A 16822-nucleotide genomic window follows, 5' to 3' on the forward strand; every position below is an offset into this window, starting at 1 on the left:
CACATGAAATGGTGGAGCAGACCTGATGGGACAAATAGCCAAACTCTGCTCCTATATCTAGTGTTCTCAGTCCTTGCAAACAGCAACCAAATCCATTCTCCACACCATGAAGATACCCTTTGCAGTATTGAATTACCTGCGTCAGTATTAATGTGGCCAGATTTCAAAGTTCAAAGTAAACATATTATCACCGTAGCTATACCCTGAGATTCATTTTCTTGCAAGTACTGTATTCACAGTCGCACAAAGGAACACAATGGAATCAATGAAAAACTACACACAAAGACTGACTAAAGTCAATGTACAAACGAAGACGGTGAGACATGGGAGCAGAATTAGGCTATTTGGTCTAAAGAGTCTGCTCTGCCATTCGACCATGGCTGTTCCTATTGTCCCCCCACTCAGCCCTACTCCCCAGCCTTCTCCCTGTAACATTTGATGCTGTGTCCAACCAAGAACCTGTCAATCTCTGCCTTAAGTACACCCAATGACCTGGCCTCCACAGCTGCCTGTGGTAACAAATTCCACAAATACACCACCCTCTTTCTCCATATTTCTGTTCTAAATGATGTACCCTCTTGTCTAGACCACCCCCTCCCACCCTGCCCACCTTTCCACATCTGCTCTGTCTCGGCCTTTCAACATTCGGAAGGCTTCAATTAGATCTCACCCTTCTAAATTCTAGTGAGTACAGACCCAGAGCCATCAAATGGTCCTCGTATGTTAACCCTTTCATTCCTGGAATCATCCTTGTGAACCTCCCCTGGACCCTCTCCAATGCCAGCACATCTTTTCTTAGATGAGGAGCTCATCACTGTTCACAATACTCAGGGTGAGGCCTCATCAATGCCTTACAGAGCCTCAGCATTACATCCCTGATCTTGTATTCTAGATCTCTTGAGGAGAATGTTAATGTTGCATTTGCCTTCCTCATCACCAACTCTAGCTGCAAGTTAACCTTTAGATTGTTCTGCACAAGGACTCCCAAGCCCCTTTACATCTCAGACAAACTGTACAATTGCTAAAAATTTATAAATTAATAAGCAAGTAAATGATACTGAGAACATGAGTTGTAGAGTCCTTGAAAGTGAATCCATATGTTGTGAAATCAGTTCAGTGTTGAGCTGAGTGAAGCTATCCATGCTGGTTCCGGCGCCTGATGTTGAAGGGTAGTAATAACGGTCAGTGAACCTGGTGGCATGGGACCAGATGCCCTTTATATCCTTTCCGTAGGCAGCAACGAGACCAGAGTATGGTCTGGATGGTGGGAATCCTCGATGATGGATGCTGCTTTTTTTGTTGATGCGCTCCTTGCAGATATCCTTAGTGGTGGGAGGGATTTGCCTCCGAGAGACCAGGCCTGTGTCATTCAGAGGGAAATCAAACACGAGGGAACAATAATACGAAGACCTTTGACGGAGTTCCTAGTGCACTCAGGGCAGCAACTGCGAAGCAGCCCAGTACCTGCGACTTTGGTTCAATTCCATCGGATGAAAAGTGCGTTTGGACTGGAATAAATAGGGGCCGGAGTTGCACCAAGTTAGGTATTCAGTGTGACCAAAACCACAGAACGAAATACAGGAAAAGGTTTACAGTCACCTGCGCCGGTTTGGCGTCGCGGACACCCTTTTCAATCTGGAGTGACAAGAGACAGCAGGTGCTAGAATCTGGAATGATATATAATCCACTGGAGAAACTGGGGAGCAACACACATCACGCGGGATGAACACAGCTGGATTGGCAGCACTTAACAGGGAAGTGGGCAGTCAACCAGTTGGGACTTTTCAGCCCAGATGAAGGATCTCAGCCCTTCACAGACGCTGACTGACTTGCTGAGCTCTTTTGTTTTGGGGGTGGATTATTTATTATTGTCACATCTATCAAGATACAGTGGAAAACGATGACCTGCATACTGTTTGCACAGATCAAAGCATTACTAGTGCATTGAGCTAGGATAAAGTAAAACAATGACTATGCAGAATAAAATGTAAAAGCTACGGAAACAGTGCAGTACAGGTTAACCTTAAAGTACAAGATCATAACGAGCTAGATTGTAAAGCCAAGGGTCCATCTTGTCGTTCAAGAGTCACGTGGATGATAGAAGACAGGAGCTCTATGTAGCAGGGAAGGGTCAGATTGATCCCGCAGAGACTAGTGGAGAAACTGTCGCTGCTTGGCCTTAGCACTGCCATGTGTCGCTGGATTCTGAATTTCTTGACAGAGAGACCACAGTCAGTCTGTGTTGGCAGGAACATCTCTGACTCCATCACACTGAGCACTGGATCCCCACAAGGCTGTGTGCTTAGCCCATTGCTGTTTACACTGCTAACACATGACTGTGCAGCCAGATTCAAGGAGAACCTGATCATTAAATTTGCTGATGATATCACAGTGGTGGGGCTCATCAGCAAAAATGAAACAATGTACAGGGAGGAGGTCAAACACCTAGAGAGCTGGTGCAGGGATAACAACTTGATGCTTAACGTCACCAAAACCAAGGAGATGATCGTCGATTTCAGATGGTCTCAGCCTGAGCACACAACCCTCAGCATCAGCGGCTCCACAGTGGAGAGAGTGGAAAACATTAAGTTCCTTGGGGTGCAGATCTCGGACAATCTCACCCGGTCCAGGAACACCACTGGGATTGTGAAACGGGCCCAGCAGAGATTGCACTTTCTGAGGAAGCTTAAGCAAGCATCACTCCCCACTAACATCTTAACTACATTCTACAGAGGCGTGGTTGAGAGTGTGCTGACCTTTTGCATCACAACCTGGTACTCCAGCTGCAGTGCTGTCGACAAAAAAGCCTTGCAGAGGGTGGTTAGGGGAGCAGAGAAGGTTATTGGGGTCTCCCTACCTCCTGTCCAAGACCTCTTTCAGAGTCGATGCCTCCAGAAGACACGGTACATCATTGAAGACCCCTCACACCCTCTCCATGAACTGTTTGTTCTTCTGCCATCAGGCAAACGTTACAGGAGCATCAAAACTAAAACCACAAGGCTACTAAACAGCTTCCTCCCACAGGCAGTCAGACTGCTAAATAGCTGCTCCACCTGACTCTGCTTTGGACACTTTTAACTTGCACTGGACACTTATAACTGATTTAACTGACATGTGGCTGTTGTGTTTTACTATTTATTGTTATGTTTATTATTTAGTGTTGCGTTTGTTATGTTATGATTGCACTGCTCCTGGGAAACGCTGTCTCATTCTGCCCTGCAGAGCTGATGTATGGTTAGAATGACAATAAAGCTTTTTGAATCTTGAATCTTGAATCTTGAATCTTGGAGAAGGCTTATAGTTTAAAGGATTGGCACAACATCGGAGGGGGGGGGGGAGGGGCGAAGGGCCCGTACTGTGCTACAATGTTCTACGGTCTATTCTTGACACATGCACCAGGATACAGTGAAAAGCTCGTCTTTCATGCTGTTCATACAAATTAAATTATTGAGGTGGATTGAGGTGGAGCAAAGTAAAATAATAGCACAGAATAAAATGTTACCTCTGCCGAAAAACGTGCAGTGTAGGTAAACGATAAAGTGCAAGATCATAACAACGGAAACTGTGAGGCCAAGAGTCCATCTTGCCGTTCTAGAGCAAGGGTTCTAGACCCCTTCTCAGAATAATGTACTTTAATATATAAAATAAAATACATAGGATTACAAAGTCTCAGCTACTGTTAATACTACTGCGGTTTGTTGCCGACACTCATAATTGAACGAAATGCTAAATTTAAGTTGTAGGGGTTCCTGACAATCTTTATGCCATGGAGCCTTACGATTAACCAAGGGGTCCGTGGACCGCAGGATGAGAACCCCTGACGGAGGTTATTTTTTTCCCATTCAAATTCACGGACCCCTCGCTCCCCTCCTCTAGAATCTATCCACGGTCCCCCAGTGGTCCGTAGACCCCAAGTTAAGACCCTCCGTTCTAGAGTGAAAATTCCCCCCGTGCACACGCCGTCATTATTTCTACGTTATGCCTTCCCATTTTCCTTGATTAATGTTCCTTTTCGGTCTCATTTTGTAACGCGGACCAGTTTCCGTACTAAAGCATTACGCATCCAAGTTCGAGGTCAAGTTTAATCGTCATTCAATTATACACATGAATACAACTAAACAGAACTGCGGGGTCAAGGGGCAAAATACAGTACTAAGAGTCACACCGCACTCAATGGTCTTATAGTTACGACAGCAGAAAAACATCGTCGTCGTTAGGTCGCATCTGGAATTTCCAGATGGTGGACGATCTCTCTTCACGCCGCTCTGTCCCGACACTTGTCCACAACATCAGTGGTCTTGTCCAGCTTGGTCCAATCCTCGATATTATCTAGCCACGTTGTTCTTTGCCTTCTTCTTCCTTTCTTTCCCGCCACCTTTCCATACAGCAGGTCCGACAAGATGTTACCTCTCCGCGTAACGTGTCCACAATAAGCAACTTTTAACTTCATAATCTTTTCCAGCAATGTCCGTGGTCTATCAACTTCGGACAAAACCCTCTTATTTCAAACTTTCTCTACTCAGTTGAACTTCAACATTCGTCGATAGCACCACATTTCAGAAGCATTAGTTTCTTTTGTGTCATCCTTCTTCAGGGTCCATGTTTCTGATCCATACCTCAGAACTAACCATACGTAACACTCGAGGAAGCAGATTCTACTTTGGATGTCTACCTTCCGATTGCAAAGTAGATCTTTTAGCTTCATGAACTGGGTCTTAGCCATACCTATTCTCCTTCTGGACTCAACTTCACATCGCCCGTCATCTGTCAGACAACTGCCAAGATATTCAAACTTTCGCACCTGTTCAACGTCTTGTCCATTCAGTTCTAACGATATCATCATGAACGAGGCTTTAGTGTTTGTTTTGCTTACCACCATCGATTTTGTTTTCTTAGGGATGATTTTAAGTCCGTAGTCAAGGCTTTTCTCATTCACTTTATTGAGCATAATTTACGGTTCGCATTCGCTGTCAGCTAACAGCGCGGTGTCGTCCGCATACCTGATGTTATCCACCTTCCGGCCTCCGATTGGAATACCTGTCTCCTGATGGTCGCATTCCCGAAAAATCTATTCTCCGTAGAGGTTGAACAAATCCGGCGTGCCAACACAGCCTTGCCTTGCGCCCTGACCGCCGCTTTCTGTTTCCGATACAAGTTCCTTATTATCTGCACATTCTCCCATCCCAGATCGTACCTGTTCAGCACCTCTATTACATTCTCGTGTCTTACTTCATCAGAAGCCTTTTCATAGTCAATAAAGCATAAGTAGATGGTCTTTTGTGCCTCAATGCATCTCTCCACGATGTTTCTCATCGCAAATATTCTTTCCCTTGTTCCTGAGCCTTTACAAAAACCAAACTGTTTCTCCAATTTCATCGCTGATTGTACCTTTCATTCTGCCGAACACTACTTTCAACAGTAGCTCGACGCAGTGAGACATTATGCTTATCGTCCTGTGTTCGTTACATTTTATCATCCTTGGCTTTTTTGGTAAGGCGATAAATACCCATTTGAGAAAGTCCTCCGGAAGATTTCCTGTCATATAAATGTTGTTTGATATCGCTAAAAGGTTCGTTTTTCCCTTCGGACTAAGTGATTTCAGAACTTCAGTGGAAATCTTATCTTCACCGGCCGCCTTTCTGACTTTTAGACTCCGAATCGCACTTTCCATCTCTGACATCAATATTTTAGGTTCATCATCATAGCTTGTCACACCAGACAGCCAGCCACTCTAGTGTTGTTTGGTTGATGTTGAGCAGGTCAGTGTCAGCTAAGTCATGTGAGAGTGGGCAGTTGCGCAGAACGTGTTCAATGTCCTGCACCCTTTTGCCACACTCACAGGATTCGCTGGTCTTTAAACCCCACTTCACCATATTGTCTCCTGACCTACAAACTCCCGCTCTCGCTCTGTTGAGAGTGCACCACTTCCGTCTGTCAAGCAGTGCCCCATCTGGCAACATTTCTGTGGGGTCTTGCGCTGTATTGTTTGGTGGGGTTCTGGCTTCTGTTTGTTGCCAGATGTCAATCCTGTATGTTTGGGGGGATGCTCCGTGCGGTAGTTCCTCCACTGTAGCAAAGCTTATCCTCTACTTTAGACGGTTGGAAACTGGCACATGATGATGTAGTGGGTGCCGTGGATCTGAGTTCTGTTTACCTTTTTCAAATTTTGTTGTAGTGTGTCTTTGGATCTCTGGGGGAGCAATGCCTGCAAGTCTGTAAATGATCTTAGTGGGTGTGGGGCGCAGTGTACCCATGATTATTCGGCAGGCTTCGTTAAGCAATGGGTCTATTTTCTTAGCATGGGATGATCTGCCCCACACAGGTGCACAGTATTCTGCAGGTGCATAGCAGAGTGCTAGGGCAGTTGATCTAAGTGTGTGAGCATTAGCTCCCCATTTCGTGCCAGCTAATTTTTTCAAGAGAGAATTGCGAGAGCCAACTTTCCCTCGGAGTTTTTGGATGTGGGTGGCAAATGAGAGCGTCCTATCCAGTATCACGCCCAGGTAAACTGGAGTCGGATGGTGTTCGAGCTCCTTCCTACACCAGAAGATGAGTTTCCGAGCTGCTTCTCGATTCCTCAGGTGGAATGCACACACTTGAGTTTTTGGTGGATTTGGGTTCAGAGACCATTTTTCATAATACTGCTTCATTGCTTCGAGGACTGCTGTAAGTCGTACTTCAACCTCTTGGAAGGAGTTAGCTTGTGTTGCTATGCATAGGTCGTCTGCGTAGATAAACCTGCGTGTGTTAGGAAAGGTTGGTTGGTCGTTTGTGTAAACATTAAATAGTAGAGGTGCCAGGGCTGATCCCTGTGGAAGTCTATTCTTTTGTGGACGCCACCTACTCTTATTTCCATTCATTTCTATACAAAATCTACGATTTTCTAGGAGGCTTCTTATTACTTTGACTGTGGTTTCGTTCTTTAACATTTTAGATAATTTCATTAGAAAGCCTCTTTGATTCACAGTGTTAAATGCTGCTGTTAAATCAACGAACACTGCCCCTGTAATTTGTCGCATTTCAAAGCCATCCTCAATATACTGGGTTAAGTTCAGGACTTGACCGCAGCAAGAGCGGCCTGGCCTGAACCTGGCTTGGTCTGGTGTTAGAAGATCTTCGAGAAAGGGGGATATTCTTTTCAGTATGAGTCTCTCTTAGAGTTTATAGAGGGTGCAGAGCAAGGAAATCGGCCTGTAGTTTTTAGGAATGTTGGAGTCTTTATTGGGTTTTAGGAGAGCAACAACTTTGGCTCTTCTCCACTTTTTAGGTATTTTTAATGATCTTAGACAACGGTTAAAAAGGGATAGAAGCCAGTGGCGTACTTTAGGTCCAAGATGTTTAAGGAATTCATTAAGAATCCCATCTATGTCAGCAGCTTTGTTGGATTTTAGCTGTGATTACTTCATCCTTTAATTCTTCCAGGGTGAGAGGTGGGAAGTTGTTATTTCCGTTTGAGAGAGCTGACTTCATCTCCTGATGTAGCTTTTCCTTTTGCCTCCGTTCCTTGTTATTTGGTCGACCATTTAGTATCAGTTGGTGGGCAACCTGATCGGGTGTTACGGCAGCAATTCTCTGTGGTGGTCTATTGTCTGAGTGGAGTTTCCGAACAGTTGCCCATGCCTTCTTACTGTTCTTGGCCATGTCTGTGTTTTCTATCAGTTCCTGATAATTTAGGTTGATTAGTCATCTCATTTAATTCTGGTAAATCTTCAGTCCTGCTATCTTCAAATAATTCCGAGATGTACTCAACCCATCTGTCCATGATCTCTTGTCTTTCACAGCATGGATTACCACTACCGTCTTCAATACACCCAGCTGACGGCACGGTCCTCCTTAATTTCGTCATATCCTTTACCTTTTGGTGAAGTCCTCTACAATCATGACTTCGTCCATACTGCTCAATTTCTTCGCTCTGTTTATTCATCCAATTCTCTATCGCTTCCTTGCATTTTCTTTGAATCAAGCGGTGTAGGGCTTTGTAACGTTCATTATCCCGATGTTTTACCTTTCTTCTTTCTTCCGTTAACTTCCTCAGCTCATCGGTGAACCAAGAGTTATGGCTTTTGCTCTTTTTCTGACAACCCAAAGTCTTTTCCGCAACTTCTGTTACTGTTGTTTTAAACTCCTCCCAGATGTTCTCCACTGCCATGTTGCTACCCTCCTCATCTAAGACTGAAAATCTATTCTCCGTTTCGATCAAATATTCGACCTTTTTTTGCTTCATCCGTAATGAGCAAATCAAAGTCTATTTTGTTTGATGGTTTGGCCTTTCTCAGCTTCTTCAAACGCACACTTATGTCCAATACCACAGGGTTGTGATCTGTATAACAGTCAGCACCAGGGTACGTTTTCACTTGCTTCACTCCATTCCTGAACCGATTGGGTACTAAAATGTGGTCAATTTGGTTTTTTACTGAACCATCAGGACTGGTCCACGTGTACAATCTCCGTTTTGGCACACTGTACCAGGTGTTCACTATCGCTAGTTTGTTAGCTTTTGCACATTCAACCAGTCTTTCTCCGCGGTCGTTTCTTTCGCCAAGCCCGAAGGGTCCAACCGTCATAACTTCTCTTGCGCTGCCAACTTTGGCATGAAAATTCCCAAGAATCACCAGTTATTTCGTTGTTTTCAGTTTTTTTTTCATTAGCCTTTCAACTTCTCCGTAGACTATATCGACTTCGTCATCGTCATAGTCCGTGGTTGGCATATAGACCTGTATGACGTTAATGTCAAATGGTTTCGCCGAAATTTTAATCATCATCACTCTTTCGAAAATGGATGCACTGCCTTTGATAGTTCTCGCTGTTTCCTTGTCTACCAAAATTCCAACTCCGTGCTTACGTTTACCTTCTCCTGAATAGATCAGTTGGTAGCAATCATCCCTTTTGAACCATCCCCCCCCCCGTCCATCTCGTTTCACATAGTCCGAGTATGTTTATCTTCAGTCTTTTCATTTCCATAACCACATTTTCTAATTTACCTTGTATAAGAAGAGATCTAATATTCCACGTAGCTATCCTGGTATCAGGTTTTCGCTTGTTGACGACCCTGGTAGCCTCATTCCTACCGTTGCCGGACGCGTCTCCACTACTGTTATTCATAGTTCCGTTAATGTAGAAAAACATATAATTATCAAATATATATATGTATATATAACTCAAGTCCCTAAGACAGGCCTGTAGACTGGTGGTGCGTGGGATATTGTCCCGTACACTATCAGGCAGAACGCTTTTGATTTTGCGAGTGTTACTCCAGAATTCCGACGTCTGCAGAATCTTTCTTGCGACTCCATGCTGGAGGAGTTCACAGGTCGAGTAACATCAGGTCGAAAGACCCACAATTCTTCTCCCCCTACAGATGCTGCTGGACTCTCTGACTTTTTCCAGGCTAATTTGACCCTTTGCAATTTTTTCGCCCAGCTCATGGCGCCTTCGCAATTCAAAATTCAAAATGAGTAAACTTATTATCAAATAAATAAATGTCATTATATACTGTCCTAAGATTAATTTTCCTGTGGGCATTCACAGTAAATACAGAGAAGCACAACAGGATCAATGGAAAACCGCAAAGACGGACAAACACTAATGCGCAAGATACAACAACTGAGTAAATACAAAAAGAAAAAAGAGCATAATAATAATAATAACTAAATAAGCAATAAATACAGAGAATGTGAGATGAAGAGCCCTTGAAAGTGGGTTCATGGTTTGTGGGAACAGTTCAGTGGTGAGGTGAGTGAAATTATCCCGTTTGGTTCAAGAGCCTGATGGTTGAGGGGTCAGTTAGGAACGGTTATCACTTGAAGTTTTTAACTTCATGCCTTTTCCATGCGAAGTATTTTCATTTGGTAAGTTACTGTAACCCCAATATTCAACCTTCACCCGTTCTGTTATGCCACAGTTTTAGAATGTAGGTCCGAACTTTAAACAAATCAAAATCTTAGATGCTAACTTTTAAGATACAATTTATATCATGTTAAGTCAATCAAGACGGCAAACCTCGTTCTTTTTCTCTGAGATACCAGGACTGACCTTTTACATACGGGGGGTCCCGGGGCCGACCGGAAGTCAAGAGTTTGCTCCTCTCGGTAGTAGTGGATGTTGAACGACCCACCAACCACGATATCTCCGTCCTTTGAAATACGCGGAAGGTCAAACCTTCCCCGAAGTCGGCAGAGTGAGTCACTCTCCCCTGAAGTGGGGACGAGGAAGAGGTGTATCAGAAGCAGGAGACGGCCCATGACAGAACACCGGTTACCAAGCGCTGGCTGGCACTGTTCCTGGCTGGGATTATATATCCTTGCAGGTTCCACAGATGCACAAATTACCAACATGGGCCAGCATTGCCAAGAATTGATTAAAATATCGGAGAATTGGAACATTTCCAGAAAAAAATCAGTACAACATTCTGCTCCTGTCTCCGGAGGAGAGAATCCAAGATTCGCAGGTATTCCTTCGTGGGCAAAATTATCTGTGGAGAAGTCATAGAGCAGTACAGCACGGATATAGGCCTCTTGGCCCATCTAGTCCATGACAACCACAATGCATACTCAACTGATCCCAAACCAGGGAGACTGTATATCAGAGCAACACAATGGACTGGTGGAACTCAACAGGTTGAGCAGTGCCAGGAAAGAAATTTTCAACGATTCAGGTCGAAAACCTGCATTCGATCCAGAACATTGGCAAATTGTCCCTTCCCTAACTCCGCCCACAGATGGTGCTCCAACTGCTCATCTTCTCCAGAAGATTGTTTGGAGGGGCTGAGAGTTCTGTCAACTATTTTGGAGGGGGAGCCACATGTCCTGAAAGAGGAGGACATTCCAGATGTGCCGGAGTGGGAGGCTTCATTCTGAGATCAGATGTAGCTGAGACAGAGGAAATAGAAGCTGTACGTGAGTCCTTACAGGGTGCAGGATGGGAGAAGGAACCAGTGGAAGTCAGTGTGTTTATGGTAAATATTGTTGAATAGTTTGCCTCCTGAGACAGAGACAGAGACAGAGAAATATAGAAATGTCTGATGAGATCCAAGTGAATCTGACGGCAGTGTGTGACTTGATAGCAGTGTTGATAAAATTGACGAGATTAGTTTTGGAATTAGAATCAGAATCTGAATCTAGTTCATCATTATTGATATATGTCATGAAATTACGAACAAGAGGACATCTGCAGATGCTGAGTGTGTTGTGTGTGTATGTCATGAAATTTGTTGTTTTGGAGTATGGTGCAAGATATCAAAGAATTATGAAGAGTGGTTATATTTAAAGCAGAAGCTGATCGCTTCCTGATCAGTCAGGGCATCAAGGGATATGATGAGAAAGCTTGTGTATGGGATTAAGTGGGATCCAGGATCAGCCATAATGGAATGGCAGGGCGGACTCGATGGTCTGAATGGCCTAATTCTGCTCCTATGTCTTATGGTCTCATGGTCTTCCTAAAATGGAGGACATCTTCAAAATATAAAATAACTAAATAGAGCAAAAGAGGAATAGGGAGGTAGTGTTTATGGGCTCATGGACCATTCAGGAATCTGGTGGAGAGGGTAAGAAGCTGTTCCTAGAACATTGAGTGTGTGTCTTCAGGCTCCTGTACCTTCTCCCTGATGGTAGCAATGAGAAGAGAGCATATTCTGGATGGTGAGTGTCTTCAGTGACAGACCATAAGACCATAAGACATAGGAGCAGAATTAGGCCATCTAGCCCATCTAGTCTGCTCTGCTATTCAATCATGGCTGATGCTTCTTTTCTATCTCCTCCTCATCTCCGGCCTTCTCCCTGTAACCTTTGATGCCATGTCCAATCAAGAATCTATCAATCTCTGCCTTAACTATACCCAATTACCTGGCCTCCACAGCTGAATACGGCAACAAATTCCACAAATTCACTTCCCTTTGCCTAAAGAAATTTCTCCGCATTTCTGTTTTGAAAGGGTGTCCCTCTATCCTGAGGCTGTGTCCTCTTGTCCAAGATTCTCCCACCATGGGAAACATCCTTTCCACATCTACTCTGTCCAGGCCTTTCAACATTCGCTTCTCAAGGCACCTCATCTTGAAGATGTTCTCCATGTTAGGAAGACCATAAGACCATAAGACATAGGAGCAGAATTAGGACATTCAACCCATCGAGTCTGCCCTGCCATTCCATTATGGCTGATCCCGGATCCCACTTAATCCCATACACCTGCTTTCCAACCATATCCCTCAATGTCCTGACAGATCAGGAAACGATCAACTTCTGCCTTAAATATTACCAGGGACTTGGATTTCATCGCAGTCTATGGCATAGCATTCCACAGATTCACTACCCCCTGGCTAATCTTTTCCTCTTTACCTCTGTTTTAAAAGGTCGCCCCTCAATCTTGAAGCTGTGCCCTCTAGTTCTGATGCCCCCACTATAGGAAACCACATACAGTGTTGGAAAATATATTGTCATGCACTTTAGTAGAAGAAATAAAAGGTAGACTACCTTTTAAGTGTAGAGAAAATTCAAAAGTCTGAGGTGCAAAGGGATTTGGGAGTCCTTGTGCAGGAATTCCTAAAGGTTAATTTTCAGGCTGAGTATGTGGTGAGAAAGGCAGATGCAATATTAGCAAACAACAGGAATTCTGCAGATGCTGGAAATTCAAGCAACATACATCAAAGTTGCTGGTGAACGCAGCAGGCCAAGCAGCATCTATAGGAAGAGGCGCAGTCGACGTTTCAGGCCGAGACCCTTCGTCAGGACTAACTGAAGGAAGAGTGAGTAAGGGATTTGAAAGCTGGAGGGGGAGGGGGAGATGCAAAATGATAGGAGAAGACAGGAGGGGGAGGGATAGAGCCGAGAGCTGGACAGGTGATAGGCAAAAGGGGATCCTTTTGCCTATCACCTGTCCAGCTCTCGGCTCTATCCCTCTCCCTCCTGTCTTCTCCTATCATTTTGCATCTCCCCCTCCCCCTCCAGCTTTCAAATCCCTTACTCACTCTTCCTTCAGTTAGTCCTGACGAAGGGTCTCGGCCTGAAACGTCGACTGCGCCTCTTCCTATAGATGCTGCTTGGCCTGCTGCGTTCACCAGCAACTTTGATGTATGTTGCAATATTAGCATTTATTTTAAGAGGACTGGAATATAAAAGCAAGATGTTTAGACTTTATAAAGCCTAGTGAGGCCTCACTTGGTGTATCATGAACAGTTTTGGGCCCCTTATCTAAGAAGGGTTGAGCTGACATTGGAAAGGTTCATGAAAATTACTCCGGGATTTAAAAGCATTGATGCTCTGTGCCTGGACTCACTGGAATTCAGAAGAATTAGGGCTGTCTTTGTTGAGACCCACCAAAGGTTGAAAGGCCTCAACAGAGTGGATGTAGAGAGGGTATTTCCTATAGTAGGATGGTCTAAGAGCAGAGGAGAGGGTCTCAGAATAGAGGGGCATTCTTTTAGATGGAGGATGGAGGAAGAATTTCATTAGCCAGAGTGTGGTGAATCTGTGGAATTTGTTGCCACAGGCAACTGTGGAGGCCAAGTGATTGGGTGTATTTAAGACAGAGTTTGATGAATTTTTGATTAGTCAGGACATGAAGGGATACAGGGAGAAGGCAGGAAATTGAGGCTGAGATGAAAAATAGATCAGTCATAATGAAATGACAGTGCTGACTCAAAATGGGCCAAATAACCTAATTCTGCTCCTATACCTTGTGGTCTAAGGATCAAGGATCAACTTGATTCACCATATACACGTAGATGCGTTAGGAATTTGCTACTATGTGTTGGTGCACATGCAAAAATAACAATCAAAAATTATTAAGAATAAAGAATTATATAAAAATAAAGTACAGATATGAAATAAAATCTGCATTCATGCATGAGTACCATATAAACAGCATTATAAAAAGTGGTTTAAAGTGTTTAGAATGCAGTGCAGTGACTGAGCTAACAGAAGGTGGAGGGGGAATGCCAACTAGAGTGATTGAATGGATTCACTGCCGGTGAAGAAACTTTTAAAATGACGTGAGTTTTTTTGTTTTCATTAGGAACATATAAGAAACAATTAACATGTCAGGAAAATGAAGGGTTATGGGTTGTGTAGGAGGGAGGCATTCAATTGATCTTGGAGTAGGTTAAAAGTTTGGCACATCATTATGCCTGAAGGACCTGTACTGAGTTGTACTGTTCTATACACTCAATGGCCAACTCATTAGGTGCAAGGGTGCCCCTAATAAAGTGGCCGCAGGAGAGCAACCCATTTCAATGTTCGATGTGTTTTGTGTTTAAACATTCTCTTCTGCACACCACTGTTGGAACATGTGGTTATTTGAATTACTGTCGCCTTCTTGTCAGCTTGAACCTGTCTGGCCATTCTCCGTTAACCTCTGTCACTAACAAGGCATTTTTTCCCACAGAATTCTGCTTTGTGGATGTTTTCTTCTTGTTTTTTGCATCATTTTCTGGAAACTCCAGAAACTATTGTGTGTGAACATCTTGGAAGGTCAGCAGTTTCTAAGACACTCAAACCACCCTGTCTGGCACCAACAACGTCTCCATGGTCAAAGTCACTTAGATCGCATTTCGTCTCCATTCTGATGCGTGGTCTGAACCATTGAATCACTTGACCATGTCTTCATATTTTTATGCATTGAGTTGCTGCTACATGATTAGCTATATGGATATTTACACCATGTATTTAATAAACTGACCACTGTGTGTACCGTATATTGTTTTTTGAAGTTCTTGATGATGCAGAAACCTGTAGGATTGTGAGAAGGGAGAAGGATGTAAAATGGCGTCGGGAGACTATTTTCAAGCTAAATTAATGTATAGTATTGAAAAATGTCATGTTGACATATACGCATGAATGTATGTCCACATTTTATGGATGCTCTTTAGTGTCCAAAACATAAAAAAAAAAATCTGTTCAGCAGTGAGAAATTAGGTAAATGGTAATTGTTATGTTGTGGAATTTCAATACATTAAAATAATTAAAGGAAGATGTGGGGTGTCTGAAATATAGGTGGAACTTCAAGTTTTACTTTAAGCAAGGTGCAAACTTAGCACGTGGTAGCTAGATGACATACGAAATTTAAGCATTTTTACATATGATCCATAAACAAACAAGAATGCTGAATCAAAAAATATATACGTAAGATCACTCAAATATCATTGAAATATTAATTACATGACAGTAACGTTCAAGGAACCCAGGTGTCTTGCACAATATGTCACTGAAGAATAGTGCTCTGGTACAGCAAACAGGAAATCAAATGGTACATCAACACACAGAAAATGCTAGAGGAACTCAGCAAGTCAGGCAGTATCTATGGAGAGGAATAAGTATTCCATGTTCAGTCTGAAGCCCCTCATCAGATCTTTATCCAATCTGTGGCCTGTAGTTTACCTCTCCATAGATGCTGCTTGCACTGCTGAGTTCCTCCAGCATTATATGTGTGTTGCTCAATATTTCCAGCACTGCAGAATCTCTTGTGTTTGTGAAATGGTACATCAGCCTTTAATGCAAAGAGGGTGTGTATGAATATAAAGAAGTCTGGCTGCAATTGTACAAGGCCCTGATGAGATCACACTTGGTGTATGGAACACAATTTTGGTCTTCCATACTTTAAAAGAAGAAGATGTACTTGCCATAGAGGTAATGAGACAAAGGTTCACCCGACTGACTGCTGGGATGGAAGGTTTACCGAGTAAGTAGTCATTAGAATCAGAACCCGGTTTAATATCACCGGCATATGTCATGAGAATTGTTAATTTTCTGCACCTTACTTCAATCCTCTTTTACTTAAACAGGAGCAACTTCTTTAGCCAGAGGATGGTGAATCTGGAATTTGTTGCCACAGGTGGCTGTGGAGTCCAAGTTATTGGGTATATTTAAGGCAGAGGTTGATAGTTTCTTGATCAGTCAGTGTAGGAAGGGTTATGGGGAGATTGGGCTGAGAGGAAAAATAAATGAATCGTCATGATGAAATGGAGAAGCAGATTCCATGGACCAAGAGGTCAAACTCTGCTTGGATATCTTACGGGCTTATAGTTTTCTCAGGAGTTTAGAAATGTGTGAAACTCACAGAGGTCTTACATACTCAACAGGATGGATACAAGGATGATTCCACGCCCCCCCCCCCAGTCAAGAGGTTCAGAAACAATGACTACATAGATCATTGAATTCAGAACAATAGAGCACAGCAATTGGCTCTTCAGCCCACAATACCTGTGCTAATCAAGATGCCAAAATGAACTATATCTACTCCAAGCCTTGTCAGTCAGGGACAAGCATGTCCCACTGGCAATTAAACTTGAACTTGTGTGGCCACTTTCAGAGAGCTACGGGGTTGGACCTAATGGAACCTTTCTACAACCAGGCTGTTAAAGGTTCCACCATTAACTGTATACTTTCCCCTTACATTTGGGGTCACAAAGTGCAGTACTATAAGACGTAAGGGCAGAATTAGGCCATATGGCCCATTGAGTCTGCTCTGCCATTTCATCATGATCTGGCTAGTTTGTTATTCCCTCTCAACCACATTCTCATGCCTTTTTCCCGTAAAATTAGACACCCTTACCAATGAAGCACCTATCAACCCCCGCTTTAAATGTATCGAGTGACTTGAACTCCACAGCTGTCTGTGGCAATGAATTTCTGGCAATGAACACCTCACACTTGATTGGAATAAAATGCCCACATCTGTAATTGATACACATTTTTCTGTAACCTTTCCCTGTACACACCCTCCACCAATCTTGGTTTCAGTTTCAGAAGAAGGGTTGATAACTTCTGAATCAGATAAGGAAAGGTTCCTTACTGGAAGTGGATGGATTGGAATTAAATTATGCAAACTGAGGAGT

At 43.4% G+C, this 16822-nt stretch overlaps 1 protein-coding gene across 1 annotated transcript in view; it reads right to left on the minus strand.

Moving 5' to 3' along the window:
- LOC134345056 (extracellular calcium-sensing receptor-like) overlaps positions 1-8149 on the minus strand; it is a 39593-nt gene extending 31444 nt beyond the window's left edge. Inside the window, exons 1-2 of the mRNA XM_063045189.1 lie at positions 8006-8149; positions 4956-5068 (exon numbers count right to left, since the gene is read on the minus strand). Of these exons, the coding sequence (XP_062901259.1) occupies positions 4956-5068; positions 8006-8149 (257 nt within the window). The remainder of the gene's footprint in view (positions 1-4955; positions 5069-8005) is intronic.
- Positions 8150-16822: the final 8673 nt, after the last annotated feature.

The sequence above is a fragment of the Mobula hypostoma genome, chromosome 4 (assembly GCF_963921235.1).
Source record: "Mobula hypostoma chromosome 4, sMobHyp1.1, whole genome shotgun sequence".
Taxonomy (NCBI): domain Eukaryota; kingdom Metazoa; phylum Chordata; class Chondrichthyes; order Myliobatiformes; family Myliobatidae; genus Mobula; species Mobula hypostoma.